Source organism: Diaporthe batatas, assembly GCF_019321695.1.
Source record: "Diaporthe batatas strain CRI 302-4 chromosome Unknown Contig00010, whole genome shotgun sequence".
NCBI classification, from domain to species: domain Eukaryota; kingdom Fungi; phylum Ascomycota; class Sordariomycetes; order Diaporthales; family Diaporthaceae; genus Diaporthe; species Diaporthe batatas.
The window spans coordinates 345,877-364,116 of record NW_025408557.1 but is presented as its reverse complement, the minus strand read 5'-3'; the positions used below and the strand labels follow the sequence as shown (position 1 = coordinate 364,116).

General features: G+C 50.6%; 4 protein-coding genes across 4 annotated transcripts; 2 read left to right on the top strand and 2 right to left on the bottom strand.

Annotated features, from left to right (window-relative positions):
- Positions 1 to 293: 293 nt before the first annotated feature.
- On the top strand, positions 294 to 11,474 carry KVR01_008425 (uncharacterized protein; the record flags this gene model as incomplete). Its single annotated transcript, XM_044794085.1, has 4 exons — positions 294 to 486; positions 999 to 1,151; positions 10,294 to 10,682; positions 10,740 to 11,474. The coding sequence occupies 4 exons, from the start codon at positions 294 to 296 to the stop codon at positions 11,472 to 11,474; spliced, it is 1,470 nt and encodes a 489-aa protein (XP_044642192.1).
- An 865-nt stretch (positions 11,475 to 12,339) lies between these two features.
- On the top strand, positions 12,340 to 13,419 carry KVR01_008596 (uncharacterized protein; the record flags this gene model as incomplete). The annotated part of the gene is made up of 1 exon (XM_044788198.1): positions 12,340 to 13,419. One exon carries the CDS (start codon positions 12,340 to 12,342, stop codon positions 13,417 to 13,419), a length of 1,080 nt encoding a protein of 359 aa, XP_044642363.1.
- Positions 13,420 to 13,638: 219 nt separating this feature from the next.
- Positions 13,639 to 15,529, bottom strand: KVR01_008712 (uncharacterized protein; the record flags this gene model as incomplete). The annotated part of the gene is made up of 5 exons (XM_044781528.1): positions 13,639 to 13,995; positions 14,096 to 14,661; positions 14,716 to 14,788; positions 14,886 to 15,233; positions 15,335 to 15,529. The coding sequence occupies 5 exons, from the start codon at positions 15,527 to 15,529 to the stop codon at positions 13,639 to 13,641; spliced, it is 1,539 nt and encodes a 512-aa protein (XP_044642479.1).
- A 764-nt stretch (positions 15,530 to 16,293) lies between these two features.
- On the bottom strand, positions 16,294 to 17,801 carry KVR01_008571 (uncharacterized protein; the record flags this gene model as incomplete). The annotated part of the gene is made up of 4 exons (XM_044785226.1): positions 17,396 to 17,801; positions 17,260 to 17,315; positions 16,756 to 17,200; positions 16,294 to 16,694 (listed from the first exon to the last, which is right to left on the bottom strand). The coding sequence occupies exons 1-4, from the start codon at positions 17,601 to 17,603 to the stop codon at positions 16,294 to 16,296; spliced, it is 1,110 nt and encodes a 369-aa protein (XP_044642338.1). The 5' UTR covers positions 17,604 to 17,801.
- Positions 17,802 to 18,240: the final 439 nt, after the last annotated feature.

Sequence of the window (18,240 nt, the reverse complement as noted above, 5' to 3'; positions counted from 1 at the left end):
TTGGAATGGTGCAGGGCACCCCCTGTCTACGCGGCGCAGCTTTGCCAAAACAAAACATACTCGCACAAAAGTATCTTTCCTATCTAGGTAAAGCGACTCCGTCGTCATGATGCTGTTTACAACCAATGGGGATATGCAAGTCCGAGCCCGGGCAATAATCTTTCCATAACGACGTTGGACAGATCAAAGCAGGGCTCCTAGATGCCAGCATGTGAATACGCTGCGTCTTCAGCCTCGGAATCTCTGTTGCTCAGGAGCATCCTACCCGAGCACAGCGCAGGATTTCTCCCAACATGGCGCCCGAATCAGACGAGCGAGCCACTGAGAGCTGCAGGGGGCAGGAACCTCTCCCAGCTTCACAAGAGCTACCGAGTGCCCATCCGGAACTGGGGCTACAAACCAATGAAGCTGTGGGAACCGCGCAGAGATCCGTGTCTGGAGAAGATGACTTTCATCCCGGATTGCGCTTGTGGATCATTATAGTCGGTTTGGGTGTCACATTACTGCTTACTGCTCTGGAAAATACTGTTGTCACAGTGGCTATGCCATACATTATTTCTGATTTGGGAATCGGTGACGATTATATCTGGATTACAAATTCTTTTTTTATCTGCAGGTGCGTGAAGAGGACCGCGAAAGGCACAACAATGCATCTTTTCGTTGCATCGCCACAATCGTCCCAACGCGCTGAATTTGATTTTGCTGCTACATTTGGATCATGCTAATTTCTTTCTCATGTGTGAAGCGCAGCAATACAGCCTCTCGTCGGTCAGCTTTGCAATGTATTCGGTCGTCGATGGAACATGCTGGGCAGTGTTGCAATTTTCACTCTGGGGAGTGGTATTTGCGGTGGTGCCACCAATACTGCCATGCTGATAGCTGGCAGGACAGTCCAAGGATTAGGTTCAGGAGGGATCACCTTACTAAATGGTCAGTGGTTCTATGTGACTCTTTTTTGTATATTTTTGTGCTTTATTAATGTTCTGGCTTGTGAACAGATATCATAGTATCAGATCTTGTCCCTCTCCGTCTGCGTGGCAACTACATTGGCGTAATTCTGTCAATTTACGGCATCGGCACCACTCTTGGTCCCTTCATCGGCGGCTCCATAGTCAGTCACACAACCTGGCGTTGGATCTTCTACATTCTTTGTGCGTGCCGCAGGCACCACCCACATCCCCGGCAGCGCTAGCTGCCGGGGATGTGGGTGCCTGCAACCAATCTCTGAGCGCGCAGCGCGACACCAATTTCTGAGCGAAGCGATTAAAACGAGCAGGACACAACCAATCTCTGAGCGCGCAGCGCGACACCAATTTCTGAGCGAAGCGATTAAAACGAGCAGGACACAACCAATCTCTGAGCGCGCAGCGCGACACCAATTTCTGAGCGAAGCGATTAAAACTAGCAGGACACAACCAATCTCTAAGCGCACAGCACAACACCAATTTCTAAGCAAAGCAATTAAAACTAGTAGGATACAACCAATCTCTAAGCATATAGTATAATACTAATTTCTAAGTAGAGTAATTAAAACTAATTAAAACTAATAGAATATAACTAATTAAAAAACTTTTAAAGAATTTTTAAAAAAAAACTATAAGAGATCTTTAGGAAATCTTTAGGAAATCTTTAGGAAATCTTTAGGAAATCTTTAGGAAATCTCTAGGAAATCTCTGGGAAATCTCTAGGAAATCTTTAGGAAATTTCTGGGAAATCTCTAGGAAATCTCTGGGAAATCTCTGGGAAATCTCTGGGAAATCTCTGGGAAATCTCTGGGAAATCTCTAGGAAATCTCTGGGAAATCTTACCTAGTAGTGGCTTACACACCTTTAAAAAGCTGCGGTTAGCTCCCTGTGGATTCATTGTGAGGTAGGTACCTGGGTACCTACCTCCCCAGTAGGGCCTGCTTTATTTTCTCGGTAGCATTGGTCAAGCTGGGTACCTAGGAATAAATGGCTTAGGGGTGCCAATCCTGGGGAAGACACAGTGATATGCTGCAGCCACCTGCCCCCCCCCCCCCCACTCATTACCATCTCCCAACATCTCTACAGGAGTACCAACCAGGTGGCCCAGCTGGTAGAAACCACCGCAGAAGGCTGATCATGGAGCGCTGGGAGGATCCAATTGCCCTGACATGCTGCTCTGCCCGCCGCAGGCAAGTACTAGATCCGTCCATGAGGTGCATGATACTGACAACATGTAGGCACAGCCTGACCCTGCGGCCTGCCAGCTTTTACCTCCCCCGCTACCTCTCAGGCACCTCACGCGGCCTCAGGGCGTCGGATTTGTCAGAGGAAAACACGGAGACCCCGCCCGACTTCCAGCTGAACAAAGAGCTCCGCGAGATGTGGCAAGGCGATGTGGATGCTAGGAGAAGGCTCTATGAAGAGAAGTCTCGTGTCATGGTTGCGCGGCTGGGTGTGTTTGAAATCCTACCTAGGAAGGATGAAGCCACGGGGACCATCATGCTCCAGGCAGTTGTTCGCAGCAACAACACCACTTCTCTCTCGATCGCCCCCGGACATCTATTTGTTGACAGCCTCGACGATGCCATGGTTATTGCGGAGAACATCTCTCAGTCCAGCCCAGTGGATCTCCTAGAAATGGTTGCATATCGTCTCTGGTTATGGCGCAATATCCTGCTCAACTCGCAGCTCAAGGCCGAGCGTTCTATGGACCGGGACCCAGTGCGCGAGGCCAGGGAGAAGATGTTTCGAGACTTCAACGATTGGTCTACCTTTATGCAGCGCGTCTCCCACTTGTCGGTCCACTAGTTCCGGAGCTCCAACACAGGGGAGTTCACAGCCATATTCAGACACGGCCTTCAACGCATGCGGCATGCGATGGAGTTAATGGATACTATTCTGGAGGAAGGCCAATTCCTGACAGACCCGAAGCACGGCGTCATAAACCAAGCCCACGCCATCTATGTAAGCCATGAGCTTATCCTTATCTGCCCTCTTCTAATCGTCTTGACAGGTGCGAAGAAACTGCAACCGCATGATTGCCATTGCCGAGATCCTCCACTCGCAGTTCTCCACCCAGCAGTGGTGGCATTACAACTAAGGCACCCAGGTGGGCAGGACGCATGTCTCTCGTGCAAGGTTCACCATAGGGGAATGTGAATTCACAGATCAAAGGCATAGTTGTGAAGAAGTTCAAATAACCATTTCCATTTTGTCTACTCCTTCTTAGAGTGCCTAAAACGGCTGACCGTTCATCCATAACTGCCACGGGTTGCCCAATCTTAAATCTGTGCAAGAAAGCCTTTCCTCCTCTCCCCCAAACTAGTGGTAGTAAAAACGAGAGCATCGTGGTGGGATTCACACCCACAGTCTCAGCTTCAATAAGCTACGGCATTCCTACTTGCCCACACGAAACCCGTTTCACTACCCCCTGACAACTGGCTTCATAGTATCATTGCCAAACGGCAAAGCAGCTGAAGGACCACACACCGCAGGTGCAGGGTAAGGAGCTCGGAAGGTATCTGTTGTTGTCACTAGATGTGTAGAGTCCCTCGTTAGTGAGATCTACACCACACCGTCACTTCATGCCAGCCTGCATGCCATAAACATACCAGGTTCATAGCCACAGCGCACCGTCACCCCCATCTCCGAACGCCGAGGTTGTAGGGTGGAATCCCAGAACTGACTCAAGTTCCTCATGCGTGAGTCTGCTCAGGAGTCTCTGCTCAGCAGGATTCTTCACTTTCTCCATGGCGTCAATTTTCTCCCGTCGAAAGAAACACAGGATCCTGCCAAGTCTCTCGTTGACTTTGGTAAAGTCGATTTCGGCATAGCGTTTGGCACAGGCGTCAACAATGTCCTGCGTAATTTCGCTGCGAGTACCATCCTCCTTCACCTGAAGGGCCATCCTGGTCTTGATATCTGTCATGTACAGAACACTTGCCCAGAAGTTTAGAGAGGTAGCAGCAAGGTCATCCTTTCGATTCTCCTTGAGGAACTGGTCGATGCAGGGTTTCCATAGCTGTGGAATGACCCAGGCGTCAGAAGTAGCCAGAAGAACCACGAGAGAAATCTCCCCCTTCCCATCAACGGTCGCAGACATGACCTTGTGACTGATCGGGTTGTCGATTGCCAGCTTCGCGAGGTCCGTGAAAGCATTCTTGTAGAATGTAGTACTGATTGCCTGTATGGGCTCAGTCTTCTTCCCGGTGTCCGGTGCGTATGGCGATTTAGAGATGGAGGACAAGCCCCGGTCGCGCTCGGGGTCTCCGAAAGAAAAGGGGTTCTTGGTGGGGGTGACAAAAGGGTTCCTCTCGCGCGCCCCAACGACAAAACAATCTTGAGTGGTAGGTGAGCTGGCTCCTGGTAGGGTGTTCTTGACCTGGTCCAAAAACGAAAGACCGCTTTGCTGAGCCTCCTTGGCCTGGTGTCGCGCAAGGACGGCCTTGGCAGCCTTGATCTGCTCAGGCAGCACTGGGGTCGCCTCGGTGCAGGTCTTCAAGAAGTTAGAGTCTCGGTGCACGTCATGCAGAAACTCGATCTCATCCACTGCATCGCACGTCTTTTGGGCAAAAGTGGTGATCGTGTGAATCGCCAAAACATCTGCTGGGGCGTCGATGGATTCGTGGACGGTCGTGGAGGGTGGCGACTGGTCCTCTGCTGCCCGCTTCTTACCACCACGGCTGTTGCCCGGCGCCATCTTGGAGGCTCTGTGGGGAGTTGTGAATAACTCTTGCGCTCGTGAGGTTGGTGGTGTTTTTGGGTTTGAAGGTTCGCTTTCGTTTTCGTGGAGAGTTTGGGGGATGTCCCAACCAAGCTTCACTCTGTATGGGAGTGTTTTCGATTGGAATGGCTGGGGGTGTTTTTGTAGGAGCTCAAAGGCTGTGGCTGCTGAGATTGGGCCCCCAATTTCTGGCTTGAAGCCCAGGGACTCGAGCTCTTCTGTGGGCACGTAAACCGTCCGTCCAGCATTTCTCGTCCGACTGTTTGTGTACCCCTCTGCTTCAAGTACCTTGTGCGCTTCGTCTAAGGCATGCTTGTGAGTCTTTGCAAAATCCCCCCAATGGCAAGCGTTTGTCTTCGCTTGGCTTGCAAAAACAGCTGTGGAGCCATAGAGATGCACGATTCGCCTGATACCTTGCTGATCCAGCACATGTGGTCTCTTTTGTAGCTTCATTTGCACCTGTTTCCTGTAACCCACATCCTTAGAGAGGTGCTTGTGCGTTGGCTCTAGGGCCAGATACCAGGAATCCTGTTCCTCCAAGCCGGTCGTTGTAGAGATCTCTGACCCAGACTCGTCCCCGTCGCTCTCGCCTGTAGCGACCGTGTGTGATCTAGTTGTCACCCCAGACATCGTGTATGACAGAAACGAAGCGCAGTGTAGGTGGCGGAGTGATCAAAAACAAATTGAGCCTGCCAGGTCTTCTGATGATTCAAGAGCAAGCGACTTTTCTAGTCCTAGTCTCAAGAAATTCTACGGCACTGGTAAAGGTCCCAACCTGCCCCCACAGACCAAACAGGCTCCCAGAGATTTCCCCAGAAAGCCCTGAGATTTCCCAGCTGACAATCTCTCGACACAGACTCAACCACAATCACTCCAACACAGACACGAGTTGCGCAAAGCTACCTACAATGTCCTCCCAGCCCACAAGCGAGGTCATTAACCTCACCAGCAGCCCTACCTCCAACAACCCTACCGACCCAGACCGCCACAAGGATAAAGCCATCGTCCAATTCTACAAGACAGCCTTCGAGCGAGCCATCAAGCTTATCAGCCCAGAGATGAAGGAGGATTTTGAAAAACAGCTCCCCAAATTACCTGCTCCCGATTCGAGTCTGTCTGACAAGCATGCATACTATGTCGCGGCTGTCGACGTGGTAGGCGATTTCCTTGAGGGTGAGCTCCGATATGTCGATATTTACCCCCGGGCCGAGCCGATCATGAAGAGCTGGGATAAAGGAGCTGCTGTCATGGCGAGGGCTTACTTCGGCCCTTTGACTGAGCCGTCTGTCACGTTCTTCCCGCTCTGGATGGAGCCCATACTCTCAGAAGTCGGGGTCAGACTACTCGACCATGAGAAAATAGGTGTGGCCCGTTCGGACCCAACCTTATTGCTGGCCTGTCTGGGACTGGAAGAGGTCGGTATTGACCCACCTCTTGCATATGTCTGCAATCCCGACGAATTTTATGTGGCATTTGTGCCAAATAAGGATGGCTGCCAGCAAGAGCCAGAGTACGACATTTCCGAGGCTGTATGGGACAGAGCTCGAGCGAAGCTCAAGGAAGGGCGGAACTACCGGGACTGGGCCAAGGTTGGCCGAGACTTCGCAGCACGTTGCCAATTTATCAAAGACTTTGGGATCGACCGGGTCATGGAGTTCGAGCACGCCCGAGAAGCAGGCTACAGCGTGGGCCCTGGAGCGCCCCGGGAGCTCCTCGGACGGCTCCGAGTCGGTGGTGGAGGGAAGGCATTTGGAGGTGACGGAACACCACTGTGGTGAGCGAGGGCATGATTGTCTCCTTGAGAAGTGTATCAAGTAGGAAAAACAGAATGACAGCCTGCGTCCTGACAAGAGCTGATGTGGAGCTGTCGGAAGATGGTGATGGCAACAACGGGTTGTAGGGGCAGGTTCAAATGTTGGCATATCACTGTATCTTTCCGAGCCTTAGGTGCCTACCTAGGTAGCTACCTACCGTTGTAGGTACCTACACTCCCTAGCCACAGGGGAAATGCCAGGGGGGAAATCTCAGGGAAATTCTAGCGGGGGGGGGGGGGGGAAATCTCAGGAAATCCCAAGTTGGAAGTCACGACCCTGCTGCCTCTCCGCCCACCAGCTGCTCCTCTCCCACGACCCTGCTGCCTCTCCGCCCACCAGCTGCTCCTCTCCCACGACCCTGCTGCCTCTCCTACACCCACCACACACAGCTTCACTACATCTCGAACCTCCTCACAAGTCTCTTACATGCCACGATGGACAAACGAAAGAGGCCTCGTACAGCTGCTGAACGACAAGCCAATTTTGTTGCAAAACAAGCATCATTGACCCCAGAACAAATCGAAGAACAAAATGCACAACATCACGCGGTTTCTTTCCGGCAGCTCAGCTTGGGCCAAATCGCAAATCTCAAAGCAGCAAGACGATGGTTCCTAGAGTTCATGCAGTTTCAGCACCCAGAGGTGGATACAGAGGCGCTGTACCTACAGCCCGGATCGCCATTTCCCCCCATTTCGCTTTTGAAGGAGTACCTTCGTTACCTTTCACAGTCTAGAGTCGGAGTAATCAAGGACGAGGTCGCCGCGATCTCCATCATAGGCTACATGAGCCACATATGCTCCGTGTTCGACAGAGCGAGAAACTCCCGGGAACGGCCCAGGGACAGCAGGGCTGAGCTACGAGACTTTGTGCTCAATGATCTTGTCACCCAGGGAGACGTGCACACGGCGGCACACGACAAGCACAATGTCAACAGCGAAGATCTGACATATCTCACAGCCAGGCTATACGAACGCGAGTTTGTGGCGAGCCTTGCAAACATGAGAGAATTTCTAAATCTCAACCTCTACATGTGCCTTATGGTTGACATGTCGGAGCGTGGCGGAGCACTTGCGAAGGGGACGTCGTCGACGGATGAGATGTGCCTGCAGTGGCAGGATGTAACGTTCTATACGTTCCAGTCGGAAGCAGACCCGGAGGCAAGCTTTGATCTTGGGGCCAATGTGAAGATCCGATGGTCGAAGGGCCAGAAGCTGAAGGAATCAGAGTGGAGGCAGATCCCCTTGGCCAAGCTGCTCCCTGCGAATATGTGCAGAGAGGATACACTTCGGCTCCTACTTATCCTTGCGATTCTGGACGGGGTACTCGACGGCGTCAATGCATGGGAGGATCTCGGCCGGCTCAGGGCGCCACCCAACGAGGCAACACACGGGCGGCGAGTCAAGATGGTGGAGGCCAAGAGAGAGCTCCCCGTACTTCGTTATATTGACAGGCATCACGTCGTCACAGACAAGCCTGAGACGTTAGCGCGAGTAACACGAAACTTGAAGAAACTGGGTATATACGCCGGACTTGAGACGCGATTAATCGGATATTGTCTTCGACGAGGTGTGGCCAACACACTCCAGGCCAAGGTCAGCAAAGAGGATCGAAGATTCCTCATGGGCCACAGGACGACAAGTACTATTTATTCGGCCTATCATTCCCGCACGTCTCAGGTTGATGTTGTGAGGGGCTTCCGGGGACTTCCCCCAGCTGAGGAGGAGGTTGTCAGGTACTCGAGCATGTTACTCAACAGGGTGGACGGGGCGCCGCGAGATCTGTCCAGCGAGGGACTAAGTCGCGTGTATGCCAACCCAGAGCTGCGGGAGGTAGAATCGAGCGTCGAGGCCATCCGTGTGGAAATCTTGGCCAGGCACCCCAGCCTTGTGTCGGCATCCCGGTGCGGTGACCCCTTGTGGACTGAGTACTACAAGGTTGAGAATCAGCGTCGGGCTCTCTTGGCAAGACTAAGGAAAGGAGAGAAACAGCGCGAGTACGCAGCTTCCTTTCAGGACATTAGACCACAAGCCATAGCGTCTACCGAAGTCGTGCAATACGCGGATATGGCATTAGGGGCAGACCAGCTGGCAGAGCCTGATGGCGTTCTCGAGGAGCTGGACGAGGCGGCGGACCTCTCGAACATCGACGAGCGGTTATGGGAGGTGTCGAAAGAGCTCGAGAAAGACCGAAACCACGAGATCGAAGAGTACGGGGCCGGCACTGAGGATGGTGGCGGTACCGAAGGCAATGCCGTTCCTGATGTTGTCCCAACAGAGTTGAAGGAAACCGATGAAGCCCTCAGCCAACAAGAGCCTTCAGGTGACAATGGAAACATCGATCACCCATCAATGCGGCGCCACCAGCTGGTAGAGGATCACTTCGGATCCAGGCATTCTGGCCCGCAATCTAAGGGCGCAGTGCAGCGCAAACGTCACCTGCCTGATGCGGTGGGACTGCTAAACACCTCTGCATACAATGACCTTGATGGCGAGCTACGGGCACAGGTCTCAGAAGAAGGGCTTGCCACCACACTTATACGATATTTCTCGGTGACACATCGTACGCACGCGTGGCCCTTGGGGTTCGAACCCACCACGGGGACATCCAAGTGTCGATTTTGTGACGTCGACATTTCCTCGAACCTACACCAATGGAGGCATGTATGGGCATGCTCGAAGAAGGCTGCAGGTCAACAAGTGAAGACCCTCTTTGAGGACACGATGAGAGACCAGACATGTGGCTGGAAGTATCTCGATTCAGAGGGTCGTGTCGTCGAGTGCAGCTTTGGCAAAACCCAACCCACCCCATTGACCAGGAGACAATGGGGCTCTCATATGATGAAGGCCCACACAGGGAAACTTGATTTACCCATGTGTTTCTTTGACAACTGTGCTTCCTTTGATGGCGGCAACTTGGTGGGTACTATGCTCCCCTCAAATGCCGAGCTAATGGATCACTTCACAACGGTTCATTCCAAATGGCCTTGTCTACGCGAGACAGCAAGCTTTTGTTACTATTGTAACACATGGATTGTCAACCCCGCATTGGCCGACAACCATGTGGCTGGTCATCTCCCCGACGCACTACGCATCATCTCTCGCTTCGGATATGAGGGCATAAGCATTCGTGACCGGGTCATTATACCAGCTATCTGCCCATTTCACATACACGACGAGACCTTACCAGCAGATGAGCGCTGTATAACCCTGAAGCCAGAGAACCTTGATCTTCATATTGTTCATGAACATCTCCTGAAGGTCGAGCAGGGCACAGGGGCAGTTTGCCCAGCCTTTCCCAACATGTGTACCAGGGGGGATTCAATGGATGCTGAAAAGCTGAAGCAGCATCTGAGTACTGTCCACGGTATTCGATCTCTGAAGGACTCAAAGCTCGAAAAGAGGATTACAGGAAAGAAGAAGAGGAAGCAAAATGACTTCGACGAGCAGGAGGATAGGAATGAGGTGAAGAACAGCAGTCAGCCTTTGCAGGAGATTTCGAGCAACATCCAGAAGGTGCCCGCCAAGCACGTTCGGCAGAAAGAGTAAGGTATCTTTCTTCAAAACCGTAGCTTCTACTAGCACATACTTTTAAAGCTTCTCTTTACAATTCAATGATCATCTCTTGCCTAAGTCTTTATTAAGATTTCCTTAAGATTTCCTTAAGATTTCCTTAAGATTTCCTTGAGATTTCCCTATGAGATTTCCTTAAGATTTCCTTAAGATTTCCTTAAGATTTCCTTGAGATTTCCCTATGAGATTTCCTTAAGATTTCCTTAAGATTTCCCTGTGAGATTTCCCTGAGATTTCTCCTATTGGCGGCCTATCTCTGGTGATTCTTTTTATATTCCTCCAAGTCAACTACAAAGACCACATGACATTCAGCCAGAAGATCAGGCGGATCGACTTCCTGGGAAATTTTGTCCTCGTCGCCTCCACTGTTGCGATCTTGTATGCGCTGGCAAATGCTGGCGCTAGCTATAGCTGGGCCTCGTGGCAGATTCTAGTCCCAGTCATCCTTGGATTCTTCGGCTTCTTCGTTTTTCTGTATACCCAAGGTGGCCGAATCGCTGCCGCTGAGCCGGTTATCCCGCTCCGTCTCTTCAAGCACCGTACATCGATCATCATCAGCATCAACACCTTCATAAATTCGGCGCTTACGTTCTGGGGCGTATTCTTTCTTGTGGGTGGACCTGCCTCAGTACCACCTAGTATTGACTGCTAACTTCTGATTCGCAAGCCTGTCTTTTTTCAAGCCGTGAAACTCTACGGGCCACAATATTCAGGTGTTGCTCTATTGCCCATGTCCCTGGTCGCCATTCCAGGCTCGGCAATTGCTGCGGTGTCCATCAGCCGGTGGGGACGGTACAAGCCAGTCCACGTTGCAGGATTTTCCGTATTCATGCTTGGCCTGGGCTTATTCACACTTCAAAACCCCGATACCACCGTTGCCCAATGGGCAAGCTACCAGTGCGTGTGTGCCCTAGGCGCTGGAGTGCTGCTGAATTCGCAGTTACCAGCATTTCAAAGCGCGGTGCCTGAAAGCGACCAGGCTGCCGCTTCCGCAGCATGGGGTTTCATAAGAAGCTTCGGCTGGGTCTGGGGTGTTGCCATCCCCGCGTCAATATTTAACAATCGCGTTAGCCAACTTCTTGGTGAGATCTCTGATCCCGCAGCCGCCCAGATGATGGCAAGTGGATCGGCATATGGCGCGGCATCCGCTGCGATGGTGGAGCAGTTTGCTCCTGAAGTACAGTCCGAGATACGTTCCGTATACAGCCAAGCACTTCAGCGGCTGTTTCAAATATCCATCGCGTTCGCGGGAGTGGGGTTCATGCTGTCCTTATTTGAAGACGAGATCGTGCTCCGAGAAACATTGGAAACTGAGTTTGGATTAAGGCATGAAAATGACCGATATCACCGGGCTCAGGGAGCTGCTGAGGAGAAATCAGGGCCCACGGACGGTAACAAATGATGATTTTGGAAAGACCGGTTAGCAATATGGCTAGTTATACAGTGAAAAAGCTTACAAGATTCGAGGGGTGACGTCCAATTCTAAGACCAAGTAGACAGCGTCATTGCTTTGTTCAGCATTTTCTTGGCTTGTGTAAAAATAAAGAGATCAGATATTCACACCCACCAAAACAAAGAGTATACCCAAGCACTAAGGGATAACCTCTCATTAAACAACCTCCTATAGGACAACCTCCTATAAGACAGCCTCCTATAGGATAGGCTTCTATGGGAAAACATCCTATAGGATAAACCTAGGAGACAAACTTATTAGATTATTACTCGTGGTTTAGTGTTAAACTACTATATAAAGGTGCTATGTATATCCTCGGACGTATACGGAGTAGAAGTGAAACCAGTTTAGTGCTAAAATAAGCACTTTGATCTCCGAGTTCCCAGGTAGTTATGGGTGTACTCTCCGTTTTGGCGAGTGCGAATATCTGATCTCAAAATAAAAACATCAGAACACCTTGAACCATGGATTGATGAAAATCGAATAAAAGTGCTCAGTAGACAATTATTCCAATTTATTATATCCGATTGAAATGCGTTCAAGAGTATCGGGTGAGAAGAGGTGAGAATCCTACGAACACACGCACGGCGCTGAATGACCTAAATCGGCATAGGCCTCTACCAAAGCGGGCCAGGTTTTCCAAGAGCACCTATGAATGGCAGGGACCACTGCATCAATGTTATCTGGAAAAGACACCACCATGGTCTTATATAATTTTGTCAAACCGAGTTTGACGGGCTTCACATCGCCGAGCATTGCTGGAAATCCTAAACAACGTTGAATAACAGCGACGACTGTTCCAAGGTTTCTCGAAATGTCGGCCGACTCAACATCCAGGCTTCCCAGTGTGCAATTTGCGATTATCGAAGACGAAAATGGAGCCCCTAAGCTGGCCAACATATCATTGCCTGGTCTGAAGCCCGGAACCATCATGGTCAAGACCGTCGCCGTTGCGCTCAATCCGAGTGACCACAAAATGGGCGCCGCCTTTCCATCTCCTGGTGCAGTGGTCGGAATGGACTTCTCAGGCACAGTCGCAGCGATCCACCGTGATACCAAGACCGATCTCAAAATTGGTGACCGCGTCTGCGGCATGGCTCAAGGCTCGAACCCCGGCGATCCGACCAACGGGGCATTCGCTCAATACGTACGCGCGCGCCCCGAAATGCTGGTCCGGGTTCCGAAAGGCATGCCTATGGAAGAGGCTGCGACTCTCGGGGTGGGACTAATGACAAATATCATGGCTCTTTGGGACCATGCAGCGCTTGGCCTATCCGCTACTCCTGAATCACCGGCAGAGAAGCGCTTCCCTGTCCTCGTATACGGTGGGAGCACGGCAACGGGCACCTTGGCTATCCAGCTGCTGAAACTATCCGGACTCGACCCTGTCGTGACGTGCAGCCCTCGGAACTTTGATCTCGTTCATGGACGGGGCGCCGTGGCCCAGGTGGACTATATAAGGGCGGACCTTGTCGAGGAGGTTAAAAGGCTCACAGGCAACAAGTTGAAATACGCATTAGACTGTGTCACCGGGCCCGAGTCTGTAGCACATTGCTATGCGGCTATCGGGCGGACTGGCGGCCGATATGTCTCACTAGAAATGGTTCCAGAGGAGCTCCGTACACGGCGTGCCGTGCGGGCAAAGGTTGTTCTGGCATATGAGGCATTGGGCGAAGACGTGCCGCTGTCCCAGGGCTACGAGAGTCGGGCAGACCCAGAAAAGTTTGCATTTGCAGCCAAATTCTTTCCCATGTTTCAAAAGCTTCTAGATGAGGGTAGCCTCAAGACTCACCCAATCGAGTCCGCAGGCGTTGGACTGTCGAGCGTCTTATCGGGCTTGCAATCACTGAAGTCCGGATCGGTTTCCGGAAGGAAGTTGGTTGTGACTCTATGATTGGTAACGACCAAAAATGCCAACACGTCTTTTCGTCTTGGCCAAATAGATAAATATCATGCAGAATTTGCGAACCTTGTTCTTACAACTTAAGTATTAATACATTGGTATGAGTGATCTTTAAGCGTTTATTAACTACGGGAAGTACACCCCCGGGATGTATGCGGACGAAGACTAAACCACTCATACGAGTGACGCCACCCTCTTTCTTTTAGCCTGTCACATAGCCCCTTGACCCTTTGCTGGAGTGAAGCAAATACGAAGCTCCGGCTTGACCCACATCGAATAGACCCGAAAATCGCGGTCGAAGTCCAGTGGCTTGGACAATTGTTCGACATCATATGACCAAAGCACTTTCGCAATCACCAAGCGGAACATATGTCTCGCAACCTCACGACCAGGACACTGCCGAGGGCCCATTATAAAAGGGTAATGGGCGTCGCGCTGGTCTGTGGAGAACTTTGGGTCGTAGCTTGGATGGCTTTCCGGCAGCCATCGCTCTAGTCTGAAGTCTTTTGAGTTGTGGAAGAAGCGAACACTGCGGCCGTACGCAAAAAGCGAGTTACGGCAAATGACCTAGGAAAAGGCGAAAATCAGCTCTGTGTGTTCGGGAGACCGAAGGGGGGGGGTGGCGTGTTGGGGATAAAATTGTGGCAAGAGCGTAAGTGAAACTCACGCCTTTCGAGATATACTCCTTGTTGACCATAGCCCCCGGACTAATACGAGGAAGGGAATGATGTGTTGCCGCAGCGCTGAGGCGCAAAGTTTCTTGCAAACAGGCGTTCAAAAAAGGCAAAGCCCTGAGCGCCTCGGCCTCAATATCTTCGTACTGCTGAAAGTTCTCTCGCACCTCCTGGCGCACCTGTTTGAGAGCAGTTGGGTTTCTGAGCAGGAAGTAGAAACCCATATATATAGCCACCGAGGTAGGATCATAACCACCCAGAATTAATTGCCCAGCCACTGTTAGCATGTGGCTGATTTGCTTATCATTGGTCGGAGAGGGCCTGTCAGCTGGGAGGAGCTGTTCGAAGTAATCAGAGTGTTTGAGATCGTAGCGCCTTTTGATCCGGTGAACCACTTGCACCTTGGCCTCGCTGATCATCCTCGGCAGCGAACGCATGACCTTCCACGGTGCAAACATAAGGGCAAGTGGATAGAGGAAGGGATACGTTTTGGCGGCGGCTAAAATGACCACCAAGAAATTGCCTGCTTCCATCGCTTCCAAGAATCCGTGGGATTTCACTAATGACTGGTCAGTATGGGGATGATGACAGCAAGTTACGTGGAAGAGCATACTATCCCTAACTTGATGCATTTCCCAACCCCATGCGAGGTCTGCAGCTGTATCCATGCACAGCCACTCAAGCCACTTGATTAAAAAGAAAACAGACTTCAGCATCCAATGTATGGGGGAGGAAACAAATGCAGGGTGAAGTACTGGGGTCTGGGGCGAGGATTAGACATACGCTGCTTATATCTACTACCCCATGTTGTCCGATCATTTTTACCATGAGGTCAATATGTTTGTTCATCGTCGGCAATTTCGATCTCAATGAGTTCCCACTGAAAGCTGGGGACATTGCCTTTGACACCCGGCGGTGTTTCTCGGGGTCCCTTTCCCATAACAAGCCATCATCCTCGTCACCAAGGCCATCGACCAAAGGAGTCTTTATGAAGGTATCCTTCAAGTCTCGTTTGTGGCCATGAATGTCTACGTGGAATTTTTTCAACCAATTAAGAGCAAGACCACACAACATTATTATCGCAGTGACAGCACTCGAGGCTGATTGACTTACCATGCAGGGCTTGTGGTTCTAAGAAAACCAAAGAATTGGGGGCGATTCTAACAATACTTCCTACAGAAAAAGTCATCAATGTCATGTAATACGCGGCTGAACTTGCACTTCCAACTCACCGTACTGTTCCAGTGCTGTTTCGATTGCCCAAGGCCATCTCCCAGCACACCTACTTCTGTCAGCTTGTACCATTGAAGCAGGAATCTGGGGCTCCTTCCAGATATGAGAAGCTCACAAATGATAAACCGACCAAATCTCCGAGAATTGAGCAAGTTTTGGTCCCGGATACTTTGATAAAGGATGAAAAAAGACATTATAAATGTATTGGATGGTTTTGTACGTTATGAACTGTATTCGTTAGTCTTGCGCTCTGTGAACCGAGAGGAACTTCAATGTTATCAATATCGGCTTACGATAGCACCTGCAAGTAGAAAACAGTGCTTGACCGTGGCATGATCCCACAGTGCTTGCAATGATTGGAATTCACGCATCTTCAGGGATGGGATAGCTTTCCTCATGGATCTCGTTGCATAGAGTCTTAGATTCTAGCCCGAATTTGAGGGCGATTTAATCGAATCAGAGTACGAAATGCGGAGAGTGGTGATTGCTCCATAATGGCGCAGTCAGCGACTGGTGCACACAGGATGTCATATACGTCTCCCTTTAGTCGTTCCGCGTTACGGACCTTCAAATTACCCAATCCAGTAAATTAGGCCCGCTATGACTTGTGATTATGACTAGATATTCCATGAACTCAGGGCACGTTACTGTTCGATTTATCGAATTTATCTTGAAACCATAAAATTGAAATCCATTGCAAAAGGCCGTTGTGCAGAATTTCAAAAGTATACCCAAACCACACAGTTGCGCAAAAGCTGTGAAAAACAGCAGGATATTCTACTTGCCTCAAAGCCTGAGCCAAGGTGGTCACGGAACATGGTTTGTTGCGGTTTCGAGAATTTTTGGCCCCTTGTTTGTTCAGGGGACTGTTGTCGCGTTGTTGAGCACTATCCTGCTGGAAAGGATTTTCAATCAAGGTATCCTATGATTCAATTTCCAAGACATGCTGTATAAACTATCATACTATTTCCGAATTTGATTGCCTTTGGACATTCTTGCTCCCTGCTGAAGGTCGGTTGGAGAAATCGATGTCGACCATCTCGACTTCAGACCAAGTGTACTGAGTCTCAGTTCCATCAACGAACTGCGGCCAATCTGCCACGGTGCCCGCGGTCACATTAGCATCGCCGCGGACATCGCGTTGGCGCCCGCTGCTCGTGCTCTGCTCAGATTCAGTCTTGTGACTGCCGACCGATCTATAGTAAAGACGTGACCTGCTGGCCCAAGATGAGACTGATGTCTTCAAGCGGGACCAGAGAGATCGCAGCGGAAGCAGTGTCTTGTACATTGGCCCGCAAGCGCAGAATATGCTCGTTGCCATTTGCATAATATCCCAAAATGCATTGGCATCGTTTTCCTCTGACAGCGACACCCTAGTCAGCGGGAGACATACAAGCTCGTGGAAAAGAAAATCACTCACGACCATGGGTGTTGTCAAGTCCGTATACCAAGCCGATCTTGACAAAGCCTATGACGCCAGACAGGCCTCCGACGAGGAACACAAGTGTGAGTTTGGTCCTCAGATGCTTTGTGACCTTGAGCTTCCGGATAACAACAAAAGTGAGTGCTACCAGTGCAAAATCGATGGCTGAATTGGTCACTTCTTCCGGAACAAGAAATGCATTTCCACTAATGCAAGAACCTGGTTGTGTTCCTGCTACATCCCACCATTTGGAGACTGGCGTGCAGAGAAATAACAGGAAGAACAAGAAGGTGATGAACCAGCACACGTGGATGGTTGCGAGAATGTACACCCAGCGTACAAAGGTGCGGTCGGCCCAGAATATCCGATAGTAGAGGACGAAGAGGCTAGCCTTTACAAACAGTTGATTAACGTAATAGAAGGGGGAAGCTATGTAGGATAACTGGCAGTATATTGTGAGCCGTTGTTACACGTCGTATTGTTGAGAGAAAGAGGCTTCACCTTTGCGATTAGGATATCCAGGTCTTCTTCGTCTAAGTCGCCTGCTGCAGCTACGCCTATGGTTCAAGACTGTGTCAATGTCGTGGTTCCTGAATCCGTTATACGGTTTCGGTACAGTGAGACTCCGGGAACCTACCAACGAACGGCGTACACGCGTAGACAAGGAAGCCGAGCAGCCCAAGAACAGCGAACAGATCGTCCCAGCCGAGAGCTCGACGTGAACGTCTCGTAGCTACTAGCCGTAGTACTGTTGCTATAATACACAGCGGCACTGTAACGATGGACAGAATCACAATTCGGCCCTCGTCTGGGTCACCCAGAGCGTCTTCAAATGTGAGCCCCATGATGACATGAGCGGAATAGCGGCCACGACAATTCGAGCGGCCTCTTGCACGATTGAAAAAATTGAGTATTAATCTCAAGGAAGACAGTTGGTAGAGATAGCCATGCGAGAGTAATCAACAAAGTATGCTGATGGACAAGCACGGCTGGCGTACGAGCAACGGCCATTTACTCACACGAGCAAAGACCGCGTGCAAGTGTTCATTGCGGGAAGTGGGAGTCGAGACGAAGGGAGACCCCAGGAGGTGTTGTCCATGGCTGGGCCATCTCGCCGGAGTACCAGCTACTGCAAGCTACACTCAATCCTCTTGGGCTACAGGTTGCCTTCGGGCTCGGAATTCCGCAGCTGCAGTTCCAAAAGCGGTATATCGAAGCCGGTGAGCGAGCCAGGGTCTTCTGCAAGGTACCTAGGTACTTCCCCACTATCAGAGTGGCACAGCAACCAACAACTTTCCACTGTCTCGGAAAAACGAGAGTTGGCCCCCCCCCTGCAAAATGCCCCCTGTTCAAAAGTTAAACACTCCCTTTTAAAAGTAATTTCCTTTTAATAACTCTTTTAATACTTAACTTAAAAATATATAAAAAATATATTTATAACCCTTATAAAAGTCTTTATAAGATTAAATTTTTAAAATAATT